At 36.3% G+C, this 24,327-nt stretch overlaps 1 protein-coding gene across 2 annotated transcripts in view; it reads left to right on the top strand.

Moving 5' to 3' along the window:
- The window catches only part of DDX46 (DEAD-box helicase 46), a 40,454-nt gene extending 27,125 nt beyond the window's left edge, over nucleotides 1–13,329 (top strand). For both annotated transcript variants that reach the window (XM_039334877.1, XM_039334876.1), the window contains exons 22-24: nucleotides 1,867–2,011; nucleotides 9,479–9,552; nucleotides 10,689–13,329. In XM_039334877.1, coding sequence (XP_039190811.1) covers nucleotides 1,867–2,011; nucleotides 9,479–9,552; nucleotides 10,689–10,736 — 267 coding nt within the window. In that variant the 3' untranslated portion in view covers nucleotides 10,737–13,329. The remainder of the gene's footprint in view (nucleotides 1–1,866; nucleotides 2,012–9,478; nucleotides 9,553–10,688) is intronic.
- Nucleotides 13,330–24,327: the final 10,998 nt, after the last annotated feature.

Raw genomic sequence — 24,327 nt, 5'->3', positions numbered from 1 at the left:
ACATAGAATTCCTACAGGAAAAGAATATCACATGATAAATCCTCAAAAAAATTGATCTTTTAATGTTATTGACCAACCAGCAATATTCCAGGATAAAAAAAGTGATTGTATCATTCAGGGCCAGTCATGTGGCTTGATTTTCACAAGCTAGAGATGTAACATCATTGTGATGATTTTAAAACCAGCGACAGGCAACCGAGGTCTCTACCAAGATTTGTCTCATATAGATCCTGCATCTGTGTCTGGGAATCTTGGCCTAGGTAATCAAAATTAGCAGCATCCAATGAGGGTTGCTTTGAAGGAACTTTTATTTTAATCAACAATTCTGCAACCAGAGTCACTAACTGAAGAAAACCCCTCAGTTATATAGATAGCCTGACTCTGTCTCCCATACTCTCCTGTTAGCTAATGAGGGTCTGGGGAGCTATATTTGGAAAGATGATATGCTACTATTCCCTTCACTACTGAGGGGAAATCATCTGTTCCAGGGTTTTATTTGCAAAATGTATAGATTCACATAGATGAAATGAGCAGTATAAAAATTAAGTAGATGGATAGATAGATAGATAGATAGATAGATAGATAGATAGATAGATAGATAGATAGATAGATAGATGAAGGATAGAAGGAAGGAAGGAAGGAAGGAAGGAAGGAAGGAAGGAAGGAAGGAAGGAAGGAAGGAAGGAAGGAAGGAAGGAAGGAAGGGAAAAAAAGAAAGAAAAAAAGAAAACAAGATCTCTGTAAGTGGCTCAACTGTAGCAAATGTACTTCATTTTCTTTCAGATTTTCTAGCTTAAGTAGAATAGTGGGTTGGGCTGAAAGAGTGATTGGCCCAAAGTCACCCAGCTGGCTTTGAGGGCTAAGGCAGGACTTGAACTCATGGTCTCCTGCTTTCTACCCTGATGACCTAACCACTAGACCAGACTGGCTCTGAATATGCTCTTATCCTAAATAAAATTTGAAGAACAGTGGGGTGTTTAAAAGACAAAAGATTCTCTTTATGACGAGGGGCCCTTGGATGCCATTCATCAGCACATAAATCAATTTGGTCATATTGGCGGTGAAAACATTGTCTTTGGAAATTACAATTGCTCTCCTAGAATTCCAGCCTCCAGTCTTATATGTATTCAGAAAAATGCTGCAACCAATTGGGTGTGTTTGTAATATGCAATTTGAAGGTACTTGTTTAGCATCCAAAGCAGCTTTGATATGTGAGTGGTTCCTATTCTTCGCCTTTTTTAGTATTGCAAAATCATTAGTGTGCACTCTTCATTGCTATGGCTCTTTATTCAGTTGTTTTACTTTATTTTGCTTGCTGTTTGACAGCAGATATGCCCAAAATATGGCCCTTAACCAGATTGTTTCATAAACTTTAGTAGGAGTATACAAAGTCCGGTTTCATGCTTTCAAGCATAAAGCTCTGTAGTGCTTTTTAACACTTCCAAATTGTATTGTTTGGCTGAAAGCTGCTTAAATATATAATAGATAACTATATAAATAAAAAATTCTCTCTGCCTTTAGTAAATGAAATTCTGTGGAGGAAATTTTATTCTTTGAAGTGAGATGAAGCTATAAAATAAATAACACGATAACAGTGCAAAGATGAACTCTGGCATAGAAAAAATGCTAAACTTTTAACAGTTAGCTCAAACAGTATTTCCAGAAAGATAAATTTATTAAATCAAGCTTTCTTAACAATTTTTATAAAATGCTATGCAGATGGATCTTAGTTTTTTCAATGAATAGAATTTAAATACATAGATGCAATTTTAAGTATCTGTTAACTTTATCATGCAACCTTGCAAAATTCATCTTATTTTAAATTTCACTTGACATTTTCTTATTTTTTATCACTTTCTTTTGCAGACTGCTAGATGGAAAGTGACTTCCAAGGAAGCACTGCATAGAATAAGTGAATATTCTGAAGCTGCCATTACAATCAGAGGAACCTATTTTCCTCCAGGCAAAGAACCCAAGGAGGGGGAAAGAAAAATTTACTTGGCTATTGAGAGTGAGTATGACTAATATTTTGGAATATTAGAGTGAGAATGGCTAATACCCTACCTTAAATAATCTGAGAAGGAAGTTAAGAAATACTTTTTTCTTAATGAAGTTAACAAAAGTCAAGTCCAAGTTGTTCCTTAGAAAATAATTACTAAAGAAGAGTGCTTAGACACGTTTCTGGCTGCTTCTGTAAAATACAAATAAAGTTATCTGACCTTGTTCTAGAAGAGTCTGAAACAGCATGACATGGTGTATGCCAGGGGTAGGCAACCTTGGCTCTTTTATGACTCGTGGACTTCAACTCCCAGAATTCCTGGGCTGGCTCAGGGAGTTGAAGTCCACGAGTCATAAAAGAGCCAAGGTTGCCTACCCCTGGTGTATGCTGTTTATCTCAGAGGCATGGAGAAAAAGTACCGTATATGCCGCCGTATTAGGCGACCCGGCGTATAAGACGACCCCCGTCTTTATAGCCGGGTCGCATTCCTAGAACGTCGTCTTATACGCCGGAAACTACCAGTATTTCCGGCGTATAAGACGACTCGGCGTATAAGACGACCCCCGTCTTTGCCGCCGATTTCAGCGCTCACGGAAGTCGTCTTATACGCCGGCATTTACGGTATAGTATTTTTTATACGTTATATCAACTATGGCATCAAGCTAGTGCTTGGGAAACTGAACATTGCTTTGCATATTTCCTGATTTACATGTTAAGTAAGCAGGTGTCCAGAACAATGTTTATGGTAAGCGCCCTCCCCATTGGTAAATGGTCCACTGCTAACCAGAATCTTAGAAGAGTTGCTATGAAGAAAGAAAATAAGCAAGTTGAGCAAAATAAACAATAATAGCTTTCCCTTTCAGTGGTGCCCCAGATTCCATTTCCCTGTTGGTTAATCTTCTGATGATTCAGTTTTTAAAGAAAAGAGCAGGGTGTACACAGATACAAGAGAAATGGAGGATGTAAAGACAGGGTGACAAAAAGTCACAGAAACAGGCAGTTTTACATTTCAGCAGAGCAAAGCTTGCACATTTGACTGCAAGAGAACTAACTGTTTTGTCATTTTTGTTTAAGTTCTGTCTAGCTGAGTAAACCAAAGAATAGCAGCAGGGCATCAGGTTTGGTTTGTTTGGTTTCTTCATTCTTGGCACTGGTTACATTTGCTATCTGATGAGGAACCAGTAACTTACATAGCGATTAATATTTTCTCAATTGTTCCACCTAAGGATAGAGAAAGACCATAGGGTTCGTCTCTCGACTAACCACCCCAAAGATGCCCTATAAACATCAAAATCCAGCCTTACTGGCCCAATTGTTGAAATAGTGCATGGTGCTTTAATCAGCAGCTGTCCTTTTTATCTTCTTGTACCAGCCAAGTTACATTTCACTCATAGAGTCTTAGGGAGCAATACATATCTTTTCCCAGTTTTGTTGAAAGATAACGGAATCCGGCTTCCTGCATGTGAGGCAGCTTAGGAATTCAGCTGTCTATTTTTGCAGAAACTTGTTGTTGTCTAGAGTTTACTTTTTTCTGTCTCCTGTGATAGCTTAGTAACAGATTGTTTTATTTCTAGCTTGGAGCACAAGCTATTTCTAGCTTGTAACCTGATGTATAAGTTACTCTGTCTTGGTGTCATGAACCACAGCTTTTATCCTTGAATAAGTGTGTGGTTTCTGTTCATTTTTGACAATTACATTCTGATTATTTTTTGCCTCTTGAGGCACTTGTAAGAGGCAAGGGGGTATTTCTTACTTTTTCCTTATGCATTTCCTTGTTGTTCTTTTGTAAAATTATAAAAACAAGATAATGTAGTGTAATGGTTATTTACTAAGAACAATCTGTTCCAGATACATTAAGATTTATATTCAAGTATGAATATAAACTCAGTGGAATTAGCTGCACATTCCCTAGAGTAGAATTTGACTGTAAATACAAAGGAAGTGAACTTACTGCAATAGGAGCAATCTTTTTATGCTCATAAGCCTGCATCTAATATTTTTATGGACATGTAATTTTTATTTTGAAAGTTTTATGGAATTGTTGCTTTTAATCTGTTTGGTTTAGTGCTTTATTTTTATGTTTGTTTTACTGTAAAATGCCTAGAGTCAATTTGGTATTGGATAGTGTAGAAATAGTGTAATAAATAGTGGAAGTGGCTGTTTGGAGAAGAAATTTGGGAGATTTTCATGTGTGCGTGACACACATAGTCTATAGTATGGATTATGGTTTTTATGTGTTCTTTACCCTCAAATGGAATTTAGTTCATGTTAATATTTTTCATTATCTTGATTTGATAGAATTTTCTATCAGCATTTAAAGTGACCATTCAATGTAAACAAAAGCATGATAGAAGTTTGGTCATATGATATTTGAAACATTATTTTGATGCCTTTCAAGAAAGACAGCTCCTATCATTTATTCAGATATTGTCCAGTAGTTGCAAATTGTGTTAGCATTGAGCTCTCTGTTCTTTAAAATGACTCTGTATTTGCCTGTCACTAAGAAATTAATATCTACAAATACAAAAATATTCTTAAGGCTTTTTTAAAATATTTGGAGAAAAACAAACAATCTCTGCTTCCTGACTTTTCTCATTTTCTCTCATTTTTCAGTCAGAGTAAATTTATTTAATAAAAGGAATGGGAAGATAGAATATTTTATGGAATGAGATAATTATTGATGGAAAACATATGACTGCTCAATATATTTTAGAATAGAAAGAGCTGGAAGGGACCTTGGAGGTCTTCTAGTCCAGCCCCCTACTCAAGCAAGAGAACATATACCATCTCAGACAAGTGACTGTCTAGCCTCTTTTTAACAATCTCCAGTGATGGAGTGCCCACAATTTCTGGGGGCAAGCTGTTCCACTGGTTAATTGTCCTCAGCTTCAGGAAGTTTCTCAATTCCAGATTGCTTCTTTCTTTGATCAGTTTCCAAGCATTGTTTCTTGTCCCGCCCTCCAATGCTCCGATGAACAACATGACCCCCCTCTTCTTTGTGGCAGCCCCCCAAACACTGGAACACTGCCACCATGTCTCCCCTATCCCCTCCCCTCTCCAGACTAGCCAAACCCAAGTCCCGCAGCCGCTCATCATATGACCCAGTCTCCAGGCCCTCGATCATCCCAGTTGCTCCTCTCTGAATCCCCTCCAAACTCTCAACATCTTCTCTGTGATATATATGGTGACCAAAATTGGCCTTAGCATTCCAGGTGCGGTCCCACCAGGGCCTCACAATGCAGTACCAATACCTCGCGCGATCCTGACTCCATGCCTCTGTCCATACAACCCAGGATTGCATTGGCTGCTGCTGCACACTGTCAGCCCACGGCTATGTGATCGTCCACCAGAACTCCAAGTCCCTCCCACAGGTACTGTCCCTAAGCCAGGCCTTGCCAAATCCGCACCCATTCCCTGGACCTTTTCTGCCCAAATGTAAAATCTTGCCCCTCTCCACATCAAAACTCACCCTGTTGGACAGGGCCCATTGCTCAAGCCCGTCAAGATTTCCTTGGATCCTGAGTCCGTCCCACCAGTCTGGTATCATCTGCAAATCCGATGAGCCTCCCTTCAACTCCCTCATCCAAGTCTGATGAAGACATTGAAGAGCACCAGGCCTAAGACGGAACCTCGTGGCACTCTACCACCCACCTCTCTCCATCTGGATGCAGCACTGCTGAGGACTACTCGTTAAATACGGCTTGCCAGCCAGCCACAGATCCATCCTTTAAAATAAAGTGAATCTTATCAATAAACATTGATGCACTGTAGGCTATTTTCAAAACCTTAACAATTATTTTTTTATAACAAATTTTATTAGTTTTCCAATTTAATATCCAAGTATTTAGAAAGTAACATGGTCACTGGGTAATCAGTAATTCAGTAACAAATTTTCTAGTACATATTTCAGATTGCATTATCAAAAATTCTTTCTCTGTTTCCCTTAACATTTGATATAACATACTTAAACTAGTAAATTTCTAACCATAACAAGTTCAGTTAAGACATTTGACAATCTAATTTTTGCTTATACATATCCATATCCTGTTTTTAAGTTTTACCTAATTCTTAATTTTTAATTACAGTATTCCAATTTTAACCTTTAACATCCACAATATTCGAATTTCTGGTAACCCAAATTTCCTTTATTTCACTACACAAAAGTTATGATATCTAAAATACACATATTACTTAGTTAAATATATTCTTATTTTATCTCCTAAACATTTTCTATTTCTCATCCTAGTACATCACAGCTTACTAATAGAGTAATCTTTATTGTCTCAAATCCATTAGTTAGTCAAAAGGCCCAATTTTTTAAACCTCACTCTAGCTTTCTTTTTCTGCCAACCATGTTTCCATACCAACATCTTTAAGTTGTCAGATAGGTCTCCTTTCATTCCAGCACATGTTAGTTGAATCAAAGGAGACCATCCAGTCATCAGTTTTTCAAAAGAACTGGTCCATTTATAATCATTAAGTTGTTACCGTCTCAGTGTTTGTTCTAGTGTCTATCTTCAATTCGGTCTGGTCTTCTTCCTCAGGTTTTCTTCTGATTTAAGTAAAAAGTCATGTCCAATTTTATCGTTATTGATTGGTTATCTAGGTTTTCAATGTGTTGTCCTTGTTGATCTTTAGCATCCTCTGTTTTAGTGTTACTTTGTTCCGCTGCTGATACTTTTTGGGTTGGAGGTTCTTTAGTTGTAATCAGGATTTGGTTGTCAGACTTTTCAATATATTGTTGTTGTTCCTTAAAGTCCTTTGTCCTGGTATTGATTTCTTCTGCTTTTGTTGTTTTCTAGGTTGTAGGTTCATTAGTTGGAATCTGGGTTTCAGTTTGTAGGTTCAAGCTAGTGCCTTCGTCTTTCAGTCTGGATTTAATTATCTCAGTAGCTTCAATAATTTTTTCAAGTATAAGTTTATAATCAAATGAAGTTGATTGCTGGTCCCCCTCCATTTCTGAAATAGTTATAGATAGTCCTTTAGTGGAGGCTAATTTTTTAGACAAAAGTCAGTGAATGTTCACCTTCACATTTCTTAAAAGCCAATTTCACTTCCCAGCTGTTTCAGCTTTTTATCTTTAGATAATACCATGGACAGATCTAGGCTGTAAACAGGTCTCTTTGCCAGGGATATTCAGTTGCCATACCAAGCTTCACCACAAGATGTCCCCGATAGCACTTAAAATCCTTTTCAGAAAGGCTAGACTTTTATCCAGTTTAGGTTCTTTTTGGGCGATGAGTTTCTTGTTTTTTTTCTTCTTTCAAATGACAGTAGGAACTTTTTGGGTTGCCGGATCTAAAAAACATGTAAGTCCAATTACTTAATTATATTTTTCAGGGCTTTATTTTCCCTGTGTAGGCAAACACGCCATCTTAGAGGGTGGGGGAAAAATGTTCCCTTCCCCTCTCTCCTCATAGGGAAAGCAATTTCAAAGAGCTTTTGCAGGAAAAAATACTTGGGATAGAAAGAAGGTAGTATCTCACCCAGTTCCTCTGTGGTACTTTCAGGTGCTTAGTTGTAAGTTTGGCTTTGGCTGGAAACGGCATAAGTGATGGGCCACATGAATGGCCGATCTTTTCCCCGTCAGTCAGAAGAGCTGTTCCTGATCAAACGGGAGGGCTGCCACCCCTCCGCGATCAGTCAGAGGTCCTCTTCACACTCGTCACACCTCCAGGGCGACTTTTGACCCTTTTCAGGGTCCCCTGGCAGGAGAAAACTGGATGGTGGGGAAGTGATCGCCCTGCACGTCCGCCAGCGCCGCAGTTGCAAACCAAAAACTTTAACAATTCTGAGAAAGTAGCTTGCAGTGTTAAGATGAATTACATAGATGTTCTTTTACGTCATGGGTGGGCAATTCATTTTTCCAAGGAGCCATATAAGAAACCAAGACTGTTGTGAGATCTAAACCAATACTGTGAAGGTGCATAGGCATGTATGCTTACATAAATTGAAAAAAAATAGCAGTTGCCTTCAAAATAAAAACAATGCAATTCTATTGCTTCCTTGACATTTACTTATTTACATTTGATTTCTAATTTCTGTTTGATCTGGTATGGGCCAGACAGGGACAGCCAAACAGCTGGATGTCACCCCGGGACTGTAAAATGCTCAGGTCTGTTTTATACAATAGTACAGTGGTCCCCGACCTTTGTGGCTTGGCAGCCTGACTTGGGAGGTAGGAAGAGGGGAACTGGATGTGTGAGCAATGGAATTGGGTTGCATAAGTGGGTGGTCGGAACAAGCACATGCACAACTCGATTTGCATGAGCAACGTGCGAGCATGCACAAATGCAAATGCCTGCCAGCCCACCACTTGTGTAAGTTGAGCAGTGCATGCACTTGCTCCGGCCACCCACCCTCACAACCCAAATCTAAATAGGGTTTGGGGACCCTTGCAAATAGTATTCCCCTGAAATAAATGAAAATATTTTTAATCCATAGATAATGTACCTCTAAAATTATTTTTTGTAAATTGCTAGGTCATGGAGACAGGGTCATAAGCAGATTAGTATCTATTTTTCTCTTTGGCAATGCCTGATTAGTCAATATTCTAACAGTTCTGTAATTGATTACTTTCTATGTACATGTAATGACACATATAAATTGATACATAAGTAGTTTAAAAAGCAGAAGATTATTTATTCAACTTCCCTATATGGTATGATAAAGAAGCTAGAAGTCCAGTATTATAATTTGTAATTACACAAATACAATTAATGTAATTAATATTAAGAGACAAGGTAAAGATACTGAAATGTAGATCCATGTTACAATGTATCCATCACTATCATTCCATAAAATAATAATCTGAGTAAAGATTTTGGTTTAGGTTTATATGTATTAAAAGTATGTAACAAAGTTGTACCAATAACCATAAAACAGATTAGAATACAATGAAGTAATCTTTTAAATTGGGGCCTAGGTAATTGGAATAATCAGTTTAGCTCTATTTGATGGACCAAGAGCTAAGGCTATACTGTCTTCGGACATGATCTGAAACAAGTGCTTGAATCTTCTGTGCACACCAACACACCATATTTCTGCTTTTAAAGGCATCTGAACGTTTTACAGACTTCTGTGCTAAGGGAATGTGGGGGGAAAGTTTCCAGAGATGTATAGCCTCAGGGAATGTGCTCTTTAAAGTTAAGGAGACTTTTAAAGCCATATAAGAAACTTGGTACAACTGTTGCTTTATATCTGTCATTTATATTTACCTAAATGAGTATATCCTGGTGCAAAAGAACTTTTGATTATTTTATGTATTTATTTGCATGCTTGTTTTTACACTGTATAGGCTGCCTAACTGCTAACAATTCCGGCCAACTGTTTTGAGATAGTACAAAATGATACTAATCGGTTTTAAAGTATACTGTACATTTAACATGCAATGTGTGGAATATTTAAAAGTCTTTAAGACAACTCTCCTATGTTTAGATAGTTAAATGTTTTATGGGGGGTATTGCTTTGCATTTCCAGGTGCCAACGAATTGGCTGTTCAGAAAGCAAAGGCAGAAATCACCAGGCTTATCAAAGAAGAGCTTATCCGATTGGTAGGTAAAATATGATTTCACGATTTCTATAGGAAATGTTAAGAGGCGTCTGTATGTACGAACTCCTAATGATTATATGCTCTAATACTAATTTTGCAAAGCCTGCACTGGCTGTTGATCAGTTTTAAAATTCAATTTAAGATATTTCGACCTATAAAACCCTTCATGGCTAGGTACCTGCAGGATGACCTGTTCCAAACAGAATCAGCTTGTAAGATTTTGTAAGGAACAGCTGCTGGAACAGCTGTTTTGGCACTTCCAGTGGTTGAGGCATATTGAAATAAGAAGATGCTGTTTTTCTGTGATGATGCTGTCGCTTCGGAATTCTCTTGATTTAACACATTGTGCCATTTTTACTGAATTTTTGATAACATGATAACAAAAATCTATTGCAACATCTTAAGTCTACTTATTCAATATTGCAAATCCTGAAGTCTTGGAGTAATGAATTTTTAGTTTATAATTTACATTAACCACTGTTGAAGCAAGATATGAAGAGAATTTTATTACAAACAAACTATATTTTTCTATAGTTAAAATCTGGGAAGTTTTTTAGAATTACATTACATTTTTCTGTAAAAGAGCAATTTTTTTTCTGTATATATTTTCAGTAAAATATTTATGCTTATTTTATGCATCATTGTGTTTCTAATTCACCTGTATAGTGTTATTTTGAAGGAGTCTTATTCCAGTGATGATGCAGTGACCGAAATAGCTTTAACACAATTAAATGTTTATTGAACTTTGTTTTACACTCCTTCTTTTTATAAGATTGCATTCAGAATTGTCTGTTTGAACAGAAGGGTCCTTCTGATGACAGAGATATTTTCTGTATTGGAAGAAGATGGTAATTTTTTCCCAGTGTCTGCTTGCTTCAACTGTATTCCCCACCCCCAAATGCTAGTTCATATAATAGTTTAAAGATGTTTCACCATTTAGTATGGATTTTCAAGACTATTGGGAGGAATTAATGAAAGCTCTGCTTCACAATAATCCAATTTGTGGAGGTCTGTTCTGTGCAGCTCTGAATTAAACATGTGTTTTTGTTGCTTTTTATACTCAGATTGACTTACTGTTCTCTTAATCATTATCAATTGCATCTTTGATTAATAACATACTCATTTGTTCTCTTGCAGCAAAATTCATACCAACCAACCAACAAAGGAAGATACAAAGTTTTATAAATATTTGGAGCGACTTTCTCTCTACTAGTTTCTCGTTTGTGAAACATTTTTGTTTACCTTTGTTATTTACTGCTTATTTGTACATTGCTTTTTAAAAATATTGTGATTTGATTAAAGATCAAGATCAAAATTATTTTGGTGGGGGATTGTTTTCTGCATATAGAACCACAGTTTCAAATGAGCATAATTATTATTTTTTATTTGTATTGTTTTCATTTTCAACTTACTAAATAAAGTCAGTTAATAATCTTCATGAAAAATATATAGTACAATCTCAGTTCAAAATATTTTAGGCAGGAGTGGGATGTTACAGTTGTTTCTTGTTCCTTTTAAGAAAAGAAAAATTATTTAGAATGAAGATTAAAATTTCCTCTGGTGTGTGTTAGATTTTTCCCCTCCTTTCCTTCACTTCCTAATCATATTAGGAATCTTTTGATCTTCTAGAATGTCATGCCAAAAAAGAGTTGGCATGATGCTGATGGATAACAGTATCACATTTTAGAAAATGGCCAATTAATACAAATGTATATTTAATTAAGGGGAATATTGTACTTCTGTAATATGAGAAGTCTTTTTTGGACAGAGAAGTATAGATTTAATCTAACTCACTGCATAGATGGGGTAGTTTTATTTTTCCAGATTTTTTTTTCATGATTACAAAAAAATAATTACTCAAGTACCTTCAATATTGATGACTGTTTTCTTGGAAGACAGCCACCTTTTTGAGGATCACATTTGATTTTGGAGTGCGTAACCATCGGTACCCATATGAATTGTTACAAAATAACTTTTTCAAATTCCTGTCGTTTTCATTTTAGTATTATTCTATAATTGGAGGTATCGGTAGGCATGTAATAGTCCAGTTTGGAAATGTCCTATGAAAAAGCATGTTCCTCTGTACAAATTTTCAATGTAAAATATGAGCAGAGATCTAAATTTAAAAGCATACAGACCATTACCAGACATTGGAAGAAAGGGGCAGAGGAGAAATCTATGGCAATGAGGAGGGAATTATTGATAAAGGAATTGCCAATTCCCAAGCCTGCTTGTCTCACATTATCCAGGAGAAAAAAACGGAAGGGAGGATTAACATTAGGTATTTATTTGCTCACCAGTTTTTAAAACTTTCTTTAGATTTTAATGGAAGGAAGAAAATATATGTTAATTCTAGGACTGTTCTAATTTTGTACCCCATTCCAAGTGTTGGGGTGTCTGAGGAATCGAGGGAAGGTGAATCCAACGAATCTCAAACTTTTTTGTCCCTATTACCTATAGGGCATTGCCAGTGTGGCAGCTTTTTTGGTAAAGTTTTCTGTTGCCAATCCAGGTAGATGACACTGGGACATCCTCTCTAAAATGTCAAGCACTCATATTTTTCAAAACATTAAGTTAAATAGATTGAGAGCTGTTAGTGACACCTTTCTTTGTGGTATATTGTGGCTCTTCTATGTTTTTGTTCTAAAGCTAACATGTAATTTTGAAGTACTGGAAAGAGAAAAAGTGAGAGTATGGTTTTGATTTGAAATACTCTTGTGTTGGGAAATTTCTTAGAAAAGCCCTGATGGCACTTCAATATGGGGGGGGGGGGGATTAATTCTTGTTATATTTAAAAATGTGTCACAGTGGTTTAGTTGTTGGCTAGGACCAAGGAGAAACAGATCAAATCCACCCTCAGCTGTAGAAGCTCATTGGTGAGTCTCCCTTCACCTCCCTGTCTTGTTTCTCACAACTCAACTTTCTGCACAGGATTAATGTTCGGGGAAAAGTTGGAGATGGGACTATTAGGTGTCTGCCTTGCGTTTCTGGAGAAGAAATTGAATATAAAGCTAATCAGAAAAAACACACTTTCAGTTTTAGAAGGAATGCAAGTCTTTGTAAAAAAAATGTGTTTCACTATATACATGTTTTCTAACTGCTTCATTAAATAAATAATATTGTCTCATTCTTTTCTGTACATATTGAATAAGAAAAAAGTTGTCCTGCTTTCATGGCCACGGACTAGTATTTATACATAATCATTTCATTAAAGAAGTCTGTTGGTTTTAAAAACCTTCAGTGATAAATTTGTACTGCGGTTCAAGATCTGTCCAGTTGTGTCTGTTCTGTTGATGGGAGGCTCTGATTCAGCAGGGATTCCAGTGAGATATTTTTGCGAATTCTCCTTTGGTGCTTCAACCCCTCAAACTTCTTTTTCTCCAAACGTACTCCACAGAATTGGAGAATACTTTGGAACAGTGAGGAAAGTTAAATGGGAGAAGAAATTTGCAGAAAATATCTAATTTTCTGTTCACAGAAGCTTCCATTGAATTAAAAGTTTGGGAGAGGTGTTTGTTTTTATAGCAGAAATACATTTACTGTAGTCATTCTACTTATATACCACTAAATCAACACAGACACAATGGTTTACAGAACAATTGGATACAACCTGCAATCTAGAAACCTTAACATTATTTAAACTGTATTTTGTTTCGTTATCTGCAAATGAGTGTTTGAATGCAAGATTATGTTAGGATTTGTTGACTCAATTGATTTGGCCTCTGAATACTTTTTAAGTAGAAAAGTGGAATAAAAATATTTTAAATAAACATCAAAATGTCTGCTTAGAGGAATTATTTGCATATGTATGAGTGGTAGGAGCCAGATATACCGTAGTACGGAAATTTTATGTGCATAATAAAGACAAGGCTTCCACAGAAAGCTACTGGATAAGGGCAAGGTGTGCAATTTTTTACATAAATTAAATTCCTGATTTTGGAATCTTTTTTTACAATGGCATTTTCTAATTAATCCCATACATATATCCTTGTGCCTCCAGTCCCTTTTCCTGCTGTGTTTTCCCTAAGATTGTAATTCAGCTGATAAGACCTTTGTAAAGTGATTAGACTTAGAAGATTCTGTAGATATATTCTCATGTTATCCTGCTTCTCCTTACAGGAATCATTTGAATTTAACAGATTTTAAGAGAAGTGTATGAAGATGCCTGTGTGTGCATGCACATTTATGATTTGTATGATCTATTTCAGCCCCACCTTTTAAGACAAGTTTGCTTGCTTACTTTTCCCAGTCACATGAGTGAAAAGGAATGTGCTGCTCTTGTGATTATTTTTCTTGACCAAGATCACTTCCAAATATGGTATCTACTTAAACAACTTTGTGTTCTTAAAGGGTAGGTTTTTGTAGAAGAAATTTCTAACTGCTGGTTCACCCTGGTTTAGGACAGGAAGAATGCCTTTCTGTTCAGCACAATTAACTGAAGAAATACGTCTTAAGGATAGTTGGGAAAAGATTATGGGACATTTGATACAACATTATACATTTCAGATTGCTTTTAGATAAATGATAATTATGGATCCATATTTTTTGTCACTTAGCTTCATAGGTTAGCTCAAAACGAACTGCTAAAATATCTGTGGGTATTCCCTATACAGCTAATAATACAGTATATTAACTCTTATATATTGGATTTCATATTTAATAAATATTCTGTAAATTTGGGCATCTTACTGTCTTACTAGTTAGAAACATCTGAAAATAAAATTTCATGTGGGAAGCCTTGTCTGTGAAACTTAGTATATGCAGCTAATTATCTCAAGGTAATCCTGTGTAAGAAAAAGAAGCAAACAGTAGAAGAGTTTCCTGAAGAAAATGCATTTTGATAACATCACAAAATCCTGGAGAAACTGGTTGAGAAAGAATAAACACTGATTTCATTGCACATAACCAGTATTACTGTAGGTAAACAACTGTTCAAAACTAAAATTGAGATCTGCTAAATTGAAGGTCAGTTCAGCATCTGGTTTTAAGGAGGAGGGCCCCCCCACAAACCCCAGCCACAGAGAAATTTGCAAGATGACAAAAAGATCACTTTTTTTTACATTAAAGAAGCTGCTTTGATTTTCAGCAAGTGGTATTGATTCTTTATTGAAGCTTGAAGCATTGAAAAACACATTTTGTTTAAGAAAAGGAAGATTATATGTAATTATAATATGCAAGGTGGTCCAAGTCTTACAAGAAAGTAAGAACAGTTAAAAAGACATTCAGCTTATAGATTTATATTATGTAAGAGAGAGAAAGAGCTTTTCTAAGGCAGATTTGTCTTATCTCCAGGTTCAGCTGAAGTACCATTTGAATGCTTGCTGTTTTGCTGCAGCCTTCAATGGAGGCCAGAGATATGAGATTAAAATCAGTGAGGCAGAAAGAGATCTCATACATAATTAACAAAATCATTATGGAGTACAAAAGTAGGTTTCGCTGAAACCATTTTATATTGCTTCTATAATTTAGTGGACCAATGTAGGTAAGGCAACCATGTCATTGCTATTCCAAATCTTTCTTAATTTTTTAATCAAGGATTTGGTTTAGATTACTGCATTACAAGAGCAATATGTGTGTGTGTGTGTGTGTGTACTTTTTAATTAATAATATGTGATTTGCCCCCCTCCCATACTATTCCTCCAGAATTGCTCAAGACTGTGCATGTAATATTATGAACTGATTGCTGGAACAATTCCTCTTCCCAGTAAAACTGGTACCTTTATGAGCTACAGGGAGTCCTGGAAAAGAATCCAGTTTGAAGAAAAGCCAAATGGATTTAATAATTCCTTTCCAAGACAGACACAATGCATGTTCCAATATTTAGTAGTTCTAGTAGCAGGAAATAAAAAAATATTTTAAAGGTTCCAAGAATGACGTTTGCAAATGAAACTGGAAACTGTAGTACTGATTATTGGATCTTGGTAAAACAGTAGTATATATAGCAAAAATGGTATCTGCTGAGGTGATATTTTCAGAGTCATAATTTTTGATCTGAGCAGTAGGCATAAGCTTGTTGATAATTCATCTGTTCTTCCTTGAAATTCCTTAACTAACAAAAAGGAAGAGGGAAATAGTCCTGATTCCCTTTTTGTTTGTTTGTCCTCCATTTTTTATCCCAAGAATGGATTATCTGGACTGGTAATATCTTTACTTCAAGACAGAAATCACATATAAAACGAAAAGAAAAACCTCACCTCTCCACCTCTTCTTAGATAGATCCTACTTTATCTCTATCCACAGCTGAAATCTTGCAGACTCAAGAGGAGAGCCAGACCTGATCTCCTTCCCTCACTTGCCAGGCTAGACCGATAAGATCAACAGTGGAAAGAGGGAAGGATTTACAAACTCAAGAGTCTAAACCAGCAATAGTAACTAGATCTAAACATAGATAAGGAGGGGAAAAAATGTGTTGAATCTATATCTATCAACGCCAATGGCCTCAACTCTCCAACAAAAAGGAAGAAGTTTTTCAATAGGCTTAATAAGATGAATTTAGATATAATAATGTTACAAGAAGTCCACATTAAAAAAAAACATCAATATTTATTAAATTGTCCCAAACTGGGGAATATGTTCGCAGCACTTTCGCAATATAAGAAAGGAGGTGTGGTAGTATATATTAAACAAGAAATTGTGGCTAAGCAAATTTATAAGGACGAAGATGGCAGAATTATAATTGTGGAAGTAACTTTGAATAAAACCAAAATTCTTCTGGTTGGAATTTATGCCCCGAATGAGGGGCAAAAATGCTTCTATAAGAAACTCTACAACATTATTAGCCAGTTGGAACATGATAGCATTTGCATACTGGGTGACTATAATGCAATTGTGGATAATAATCTAGATTATAAATGTGGAAAGAGTAGAAAAAGAATTAGAGGAACAATATCTGATATTTTCTTAAAAATGGCAGATGAGTTTAATATACAGGATACTTGGAGAGAAAGGAATCCTGGGAAAAAACAGTTTACCTTCTATTCTGGACATCATCAATCTTGGTCCAGAATTGATATGGTGTGGATGTCAGCTGACTTAAATTTAGAAGTAGAGAAGATTGTAATTGATACAAACACCTGGGCTGATCACAATCCGATTAGAATTAGATGGAAGGGGCAAAAAAAAACGAGGAGATGGACTCTAAAAAGGGCAATCTTAAATCATAAAGAATTCAAATCAAAATTAGAAGAACAATTGGATCTGTTTTTTAAGTCAAACAAAAAGGAGGATACAAATTGCCAAAATCTATGGGATACAACCAAAGCCTACATGAGAGGCGTTGTAATTTCTTATATGGCTAGGCAACACAAAATCAAAACACAACGCCAAAGACAACTAGAAGAAGAACTACGTAAAGTTGAGGATAACCTGCAAAATGAACCACAAAGATGTGATTTGAAACAACAGATTGATTTAATTAAACATAAGATGGATATTATTATGAAGGAAGATCTAGGACAGCAGATAAAACGTACTAAACAAAATTTCTTTGAAAACGCCAATAAATCAGGGAGATGGTTGGCTTATAAAATTAAAAAACATAACAATAAGCAGAGGGTTACTAAACTTTATAACGTCAAAGGTGATATGGTATGCCAGAACGAAGGAAAAAAGCTAGTGGCATATGAGTTTTATAAGAATTTATACAAGGACGACGAAAAGAGAAATAACTATGACATAGTACAGTATTTACAATTAGTCGATTTACCCAAGGTGCCAGAAGAATGTAAAACTCTTCTAAATAAAGAGATAACACATTTAGAGCTCTCGGTCGCAATTAAGAAACAGAAGAATAATAAAGCACCTGGGCCAGATGGTATACCTGCAGAAATGTATAAAATTGCACAAGAATCTTTAAGCCCAATGCTGTTGGACTTATTTAATGAGGTTTTAACCCAAGCTAAAATACCAGCTACATGGGAAGAAGCCTTCCTCACTTTGATTCCTAAAGAAAACACAGACCTGACGCAAATTAAGAACTATAGACCCATTTCTCTTTTGAATTCGGATTACAAGATTTTCATGGCAATAATGGCACAAAGATTTGAAAGGTTTTTAGTGGATTTTATACATACTGATCAAAATGGCTTTCTATCTAAAAGATATATAAGAAACAATATTAGGACTGTTTTGGACATATTGGAATATTACGAAGTACATAACGAAAAGCAAATGTGTTTAATTTTTCTTGATGCACAAAAAGCATTCGACAATGTAAAATGGGATTTTATGTTTAACCAATTACTGTATATGGACTTTGGGGAAAATTTTTTAAATATGTTTAAATCAGTTTATTCTAAGCAGGTGGCCAAAGTAATAATCAATGGAGAATTGACTGAGAGTTTCCAAATTCAAAAAGGCACGAGGCAAGGTTGCCCACTATCACCATTGTTATTTATATTATCTCTTGAGGTATTAACTAGAGCAATCCGGCAAGATGAACAGATCCAAGGTTTAGAAATCAAGAAAGAGACATTTAAAATACAAGCCTTTGCAGATGATTTAGTTTTTATAATTGAAGAACCACTACAATCAAGGACCAGACTGATGGAAACATTGAATAGATATGGAGAAATAGCAGGTTTAAAGATAAATAAAGAAAAAACTAAAATGCTCGTCAAAAATATGACTAAAATACAGAAAAATGAATTGGTTGACAGAATTGGTGTTCAAATCATAAATAAAATTAGATATTTAGGGATACAACTGACTGCCAAATGCGCTACGCTTAAAAGGGATAACTACGATAAGTTAATAGAACAGATTCAAAAAGATTTTGATATTTGGACTAACCTACAGCTCTCTTTTATGGGTAGAATTGTGGTGATTAAAATGAATGTGTTGCCAAAAATCTTATTTTTGTTCCAACGTATACCTATAAAATTAGACAATAAATTTTTTCAAAATTTCAATAAAATGATGTGTAAATTCATCTGACAAGGAAAAAGAGCAAGGATTAAATTAAAATTACTGCAGGACTCAAAGGAAAGGGGGGGATTTGGTCTTCCAGACTTGGAGAAATATTACCAGGCCGCAGCATTAGTATGAGTAAGAGATTGGATATTACTAAAGAACAGGAGACTATTATGTCTGGAGGGCCATGACCTACAAATAGGATGGCATGCCATATTATGGGATCATAAATATAAAGTACATAAATATTTTCGAAGTCACTATATTAGGCAAGCTCTTATTGATGTATGGACAAAAATTTGGCAACCAAATTATACCCAAGTACCTAGTTGGATCTCACCGTTAGAAATATATGTACACCCAAAATTTACTCAATTAGACAAGACCATAACATATAAAAACATCTTAGATGAAAGAGGGGAATTGAAATCCAGGAAAACCATCCACGATGAAGGGATAGAATTAGAATGGTGGGCATACCTGCAACTGCAGGCGAGATATCGGAAAGACAAAAAAGAGTTAGGCATTAAATTAGAACCAATAGAATTGGATAAAATAATTTTGGGGCCGGAGGATAAAATGATAAAAAAATTATACTACTATTTGCTAGATCAGGCAATGTACGAGGAACAAGTAAAAGTGACTATGTTGAATTGGAGCAAGGACTTTGGTCTTAATTTTGATCTGCACATATGGCAAGAACTATGGGCAAGAAACAAGAAGCTTACTTTGGCCACCTCTTACAAAGAGAACCTTTACAAAATGTTTTATAGATGGCATCTCCCACCCACAAGATTGTCTAAAATGTATACCAATGTTTCCCCTAAATATTGGAAATGTAATTTGAAAAGTGGAACTTACTATCATATGTGGTGGGAATGCACGCGAGCTTGTGATTTTTGGAACAGGATTAAAATATGGCTGGAAGAAATATTAGAGCAAGCGGTAGAACTAAAACCAGAACTCTTTCTATTAGGTTTAACTACGAAAAAGCATGACAAAGGCGTACTTTATTTAATGCTACACATTTTAACGGCTTCCAGGCTGGTTTTTGCTCAAAATTGGAGGAATAAGGGAACTCCAACGGAAGAAGAGATCCTGCATAAAATTCTATCATGTGCTGAGATGGACAGGCTTACAATGATTATGAAAGACAAAACAGAACACGAATACTTCAAAATCTGGGGCAAATTTTACCATTGGTATGAATTAAGAACTGCTCGGACTTCAAGTTAATGGTAGAATTAAAAGATATACATAACTGTACATATAATTGTATATATAATTGCATTGTATAGAAGATGAGGCTTATATAGAGGTTAAGAACAATGTATTAAACTTTTGTACTATGATAGGAACTAATAGGAAAATTCACTCTGGAATGTCATGTTTGTCCATTGTTGTTTTAATTGTATTATGAATAAAAATTAAAAAAAAAAAAAAAGAGGAGAGCCAGACCTGATCTCCTTCCCTTACTTGCCAGCCTTTTTGCTTATCTCAGAGACCAACTTCTTCTGAAGCCAGGCATGTCCCCCTAGGTAGACTTGAGCCGTCTGTGTGACCTTTATAGAGGTGGTAGCCTATAGTGCAGTGGTTCTCAACCTGTGGGTCGGGACCCCATTTGGGGTCGAACGACCATTTCACGGGGGTCACCAAACAACGCAGTCCGCCATTTTTTTCCCCTTTTCCTTAGCTGTGCTACTCCCTTTTATTCTATTGGCTTTTGAAAGCCAATAGAATAGACTCTCTTGAATAGAGTCTAATTCTATTGGCTTTCAAAAGCCAATAGGAATTGTCCAGGCTGTCTCTGCCCTGCTGAGCCCGCCAAAAGTCCCATTCTGCAAACGGTGCTGCACCAGTTGAGTAGTCCTCGACTTACGACCGGTTGAGTAGTCCTCGACTTACGACCGGTTGGGGGTTGCGGCATTAAAAAGGTTGAGAACCACTGCTATAGTGTCTTCCACTGAACTGGCTTGCTATATGGCTCTAAAGAAGCTGTTTAGTTTTATACAAGCTGAGGCAAACCCTACCAGTATGCTGCCTTCTGATAGTTTGGAAGCACAGCCTTCCTCGGTCCTTGAAGCAGTTTTACTGAGTTCAGCTTCTCCTGATGGGCTGGATCCAGAATCAGGTGAAGTAGCTTGCAAACCATGTTTATTCAAGATGAAGTGTTGCAAAATTTGGAGATTCTACATTCTTCCTCTGTATGAAAGTGTTTGTGCATTGGCTTGTTAATACTATGTAATTACGAGTTGGTAATAACTTCCCTCTACTACAATTGTTCATAGTTATATGGAAATGAATTCTACTGATTTAAATGCAGTTGGTGTGCAAACAGGTCTATTCAATTCAGTGTTGACTGCTCGCAACTGTCTGGACTACACCTGCAGTTTTATTGGTAACATTTTCAGAAACAGTTTGTCTTTGTCTTCTTCCTAGAATGGAGAGAGAGAGAGAATGACTGGCCCAGGGTCACCTACAATTAGCTGGCTTCTTGTCTAGGGCAGAACTATTGTAGAATTCACAGTCTCCTTATTTCTAGCCTGGTGCCATAACTACTACACCAACCTAGCTCTGCAAACAGGTATATTTGTACTGGATTCTATATTTGTATAAAATCAGGAGGAATCCGGTAGCCCTTTCTCAATGTATTTTATTAAAAGTTATAAACTTTCATGAGCTCATTTCATCATATGCAGGGGCAAAATTGATCAATTTAATCACTTAATCATTTAATCTGGTGAAGTGAGCCACAGCTCATGAAAGTTTACGCCCTTTATTGAAATGTATTGGTCTGAAAAGGACTACCAGATTCCTCCTGATTTTTGCCTATCATAAACTAACATAGCTGTCTATTTATGTACATCTCACCAAATTCTTCTGAACATTCATTTATATACATGCACATTTCTATCTAGGTCATTAAATTAGGAACAGATTTTTAAAGGTAAATATTTGTTTAAAGAAACATAAATATTAAAGATTTCTTTAAAGAAACATAAATATTAAACTTCAGCAGCCACCAGGAATGTGCATAAAGAAATTAACATGTATATAATCCGTAAAGAAGATTTTGATACTAGGTTGAAGAGTTTAGCATTACTGATTTTGTGCTTCAGCCAATTATCCTAAATAGCTGAGCAAAACTGGGAGTCCATTTTGTAACAAGCTTCTTTTTAAAAAAAAAATAGTAAAGAAACTGCATTCTGGCTCCTTTCAGCTACAAGCATTATCATGAAAAGTGCAGTAGATTAATATTTAATTGTTTGTTTGCTGCTGCAGAGACTCCACTGTCTCATGCTGTATGTATCCAGCTACTTAAATGTAATGTGTGCCAGCAAGGGAACAGATGACGTCTTCTCTATTCAAAAGCACAAGATGGTTAAAAAAAAACAATAACTCCAACAATCTACAATGACTTGCTTTAAAATAATCTTAATGCTTATTTACACTGCATTATGGGAGGGGAGAAAAGGAGTTTCTTTTGAACAGATTTCTTTAAAACAAATGTTGTTCCAAGTGTTGGTTTTCCATTGAGTTTAACTTTCCTATGGCTACATCCATAATCCGAGTTTTAAATTTGTCTGTAGCTGGTGCAGTTAAAAATCAACATATTGGTATATGCCTAGAATCTGGAAGCTGAATATAACATAAAACAAAAATGGACACTGGGCAAATTAAAAATTATAGAGGCACTTTTGATATTCATTCATTGCAAACCATATTTATGAGTCAGAACCAATACCATTAGAACTGACTGGAAAAAAGGATTGCCACAAAGGATTCTTATTTTTATTTCAACAGGAAAACCTAAATTATGTAAATAGTCTGCCACAATACAGGGGATATGCATGTGCTGACCAAGCCAAGAGGATAGGATGCACATACCTGGATGTTCTATTATCAGTTTCCTATAGAGAAAATGGCACATTGACATCAAGCAAAGGCTGTCCATCCAAAATCCTCCCAAATGCTGGAGGAGGATCAGTTCATTAGCCTAAAGTTCATCAGGCTGCAAGACTGATTTTTTTTTTCATATATTATTACAAAAGTCTCTAAAGCACTCAGCAACTTTAAGATGTGAGGCTTTCAACTCTCAGAATTCCCCAGATGCCATACTGGCTGGGGAATTTTGGGAGTTGAAGTCCACACATCTTAAAAGTTGCTGAATTTCAGAAACACTGCTATGCTGGGTGAAAAATGAAAAGTATCTCAGTGATACCTAGCAATATTTTTCAGACCAGATTCCTAGACTTGGTTTTATTGCTGGGTTGTTCCCACCCCACCAAGATATACCCAGAATGAATGATACAATCTAGCAATCCATCAGAAATCCTCCTTTTCTCATATGGCTGGACAGAATTCTGTGTCTTGTTTGCTCTCCCCATTCTTCTTGCCAGATAAGGGAGTTTCCTTTCTGCCTCTGCCTAGGAGAGATTTTCTTCTGTTGCTATCTTTCCAGCTTCTTGTTCAGCACTCAGACCTGGTCCTTCTCCTTCTCGTCTTCCTCCCCTATGGCTTTCTTCCTTTCCTTGAATACCTCCAGCCTCTTGGCCCACTTTCCTGGCTAAGTCTTGCTTCCCTTTGCCCTTGCTCAAAGCCCCCAGATCAGCCTCAGAAACTGCACTTACTTTCTTAGAACAACAGACTTCAAAGCACCAACTCTGAACCCCTTGTAAACAGAAGTCCCTCAGGCATGAATCCAGGTGAACCACTCAACCTGCCCCAGGCCCCTCAGATCCCTGGTATGTTTCCATGGCCCAGCCTATGCATCTTCCAGGGTATCCTGGCCTTGCTAGACAAAGTATCAATCAGTGTGGGCCTAAGAAAACAACTTGAGGCTACATGTTTAAGACTCCTGCCATAAAATCAGTGTAGAGCAGGGGTAGGCAACTTTGGCTCTTTTATGACTCGGGGACTTCAACTCCCAGAATTCCCCGAGTCATAAAAGAGCCAAGGTTGCCTACCCCTGGTATAGAGAATACTGTACTTAAGAAAGCTTACATGGTTCAAAGCTGATGGGCACAAATTCTGATCCTGATATTAGTTATAATATGTAATATGATGGATTAGTTATAATACGTAACACCAATAATCACAAATAGTGTATGCATATATATTGATGACTTTTTTGAGGGGTGGAATCAGGCTTTTTTTTTCCTTTTTAAAATGATAAACCACCCATCTAAAGGAGGCAAAACTGCCCTGAGTGATATTATATAGAGTCTGAGAGACCTGTTCTCAAATCTCCTCCAGAAAAGAAAAAGTTCTACAACCTAAGGAAGCATTAACTTTTGTGGTATATTCATTGAACGTTTGGACTAGGTCATATTCAGCTTATCAATTGTACAGAAATGCCCTCATCAGCCCATGAGAATTAATATGTTTGTTCATTGCTCCTATATAGAAAGAATGTGGGATATGATAAACTACAAAAATCTTATTATTTATGAAGGGCTTTCAGAAACATGCCAGATTAACTTCAGGTAGTTGATGCTTCTACACATTTGACATTGCTGCCAAATTCATTAACAGCTGAAACTGAAGGTGGCAGATTTATCATGTATAAGGACTTCAGTAAAGGAAGGAAATCTTGATAGGCAAGATACTCCAATGGATGACAGCTCATGAAGTTCAATCACTCTGATAAAAACAGATTTTCTAGATTTTAATTAAAGCCCGATTCTGACAGGACTGACTGTAATTGTTTACTGCCTCTCAAATGGGTGGAAATACAAACGTTGTTGGGTGCAGTATTTAGTAAAATCTGCAGTCAAATCTCTCACTTTTTTTTCCCATTTCTACCCAAGTCTTGAAATTGTTGTCACCTGAGAAGAAAATCTTCTCACTTCCTTTAGTCTTATCT

The sequence above is a fragment of the Crotalus tigris genome, unplaced genomic scaffold, assembly GCF_016545835.1.
Source record: "Crotalus tigris isolate CLP2741 ecotype Arizona unplaced genomic scaffold, ASM1654583v1 scf7180000017638.2057652, whole genome shotgun sequence".
In the NCBI taxonomy this organism is placed as follows: Eukaryota; Metazoa; Chordata; class Lepidosauria; order Squamata; family Viperidae; genus Crotalus; species Crotalus tigris.
The sequence above is the reverse complement of the archived record's forward strand: the minus strand, read 5'-3'. Positions and strand labels throughout refer to the sequence as shown.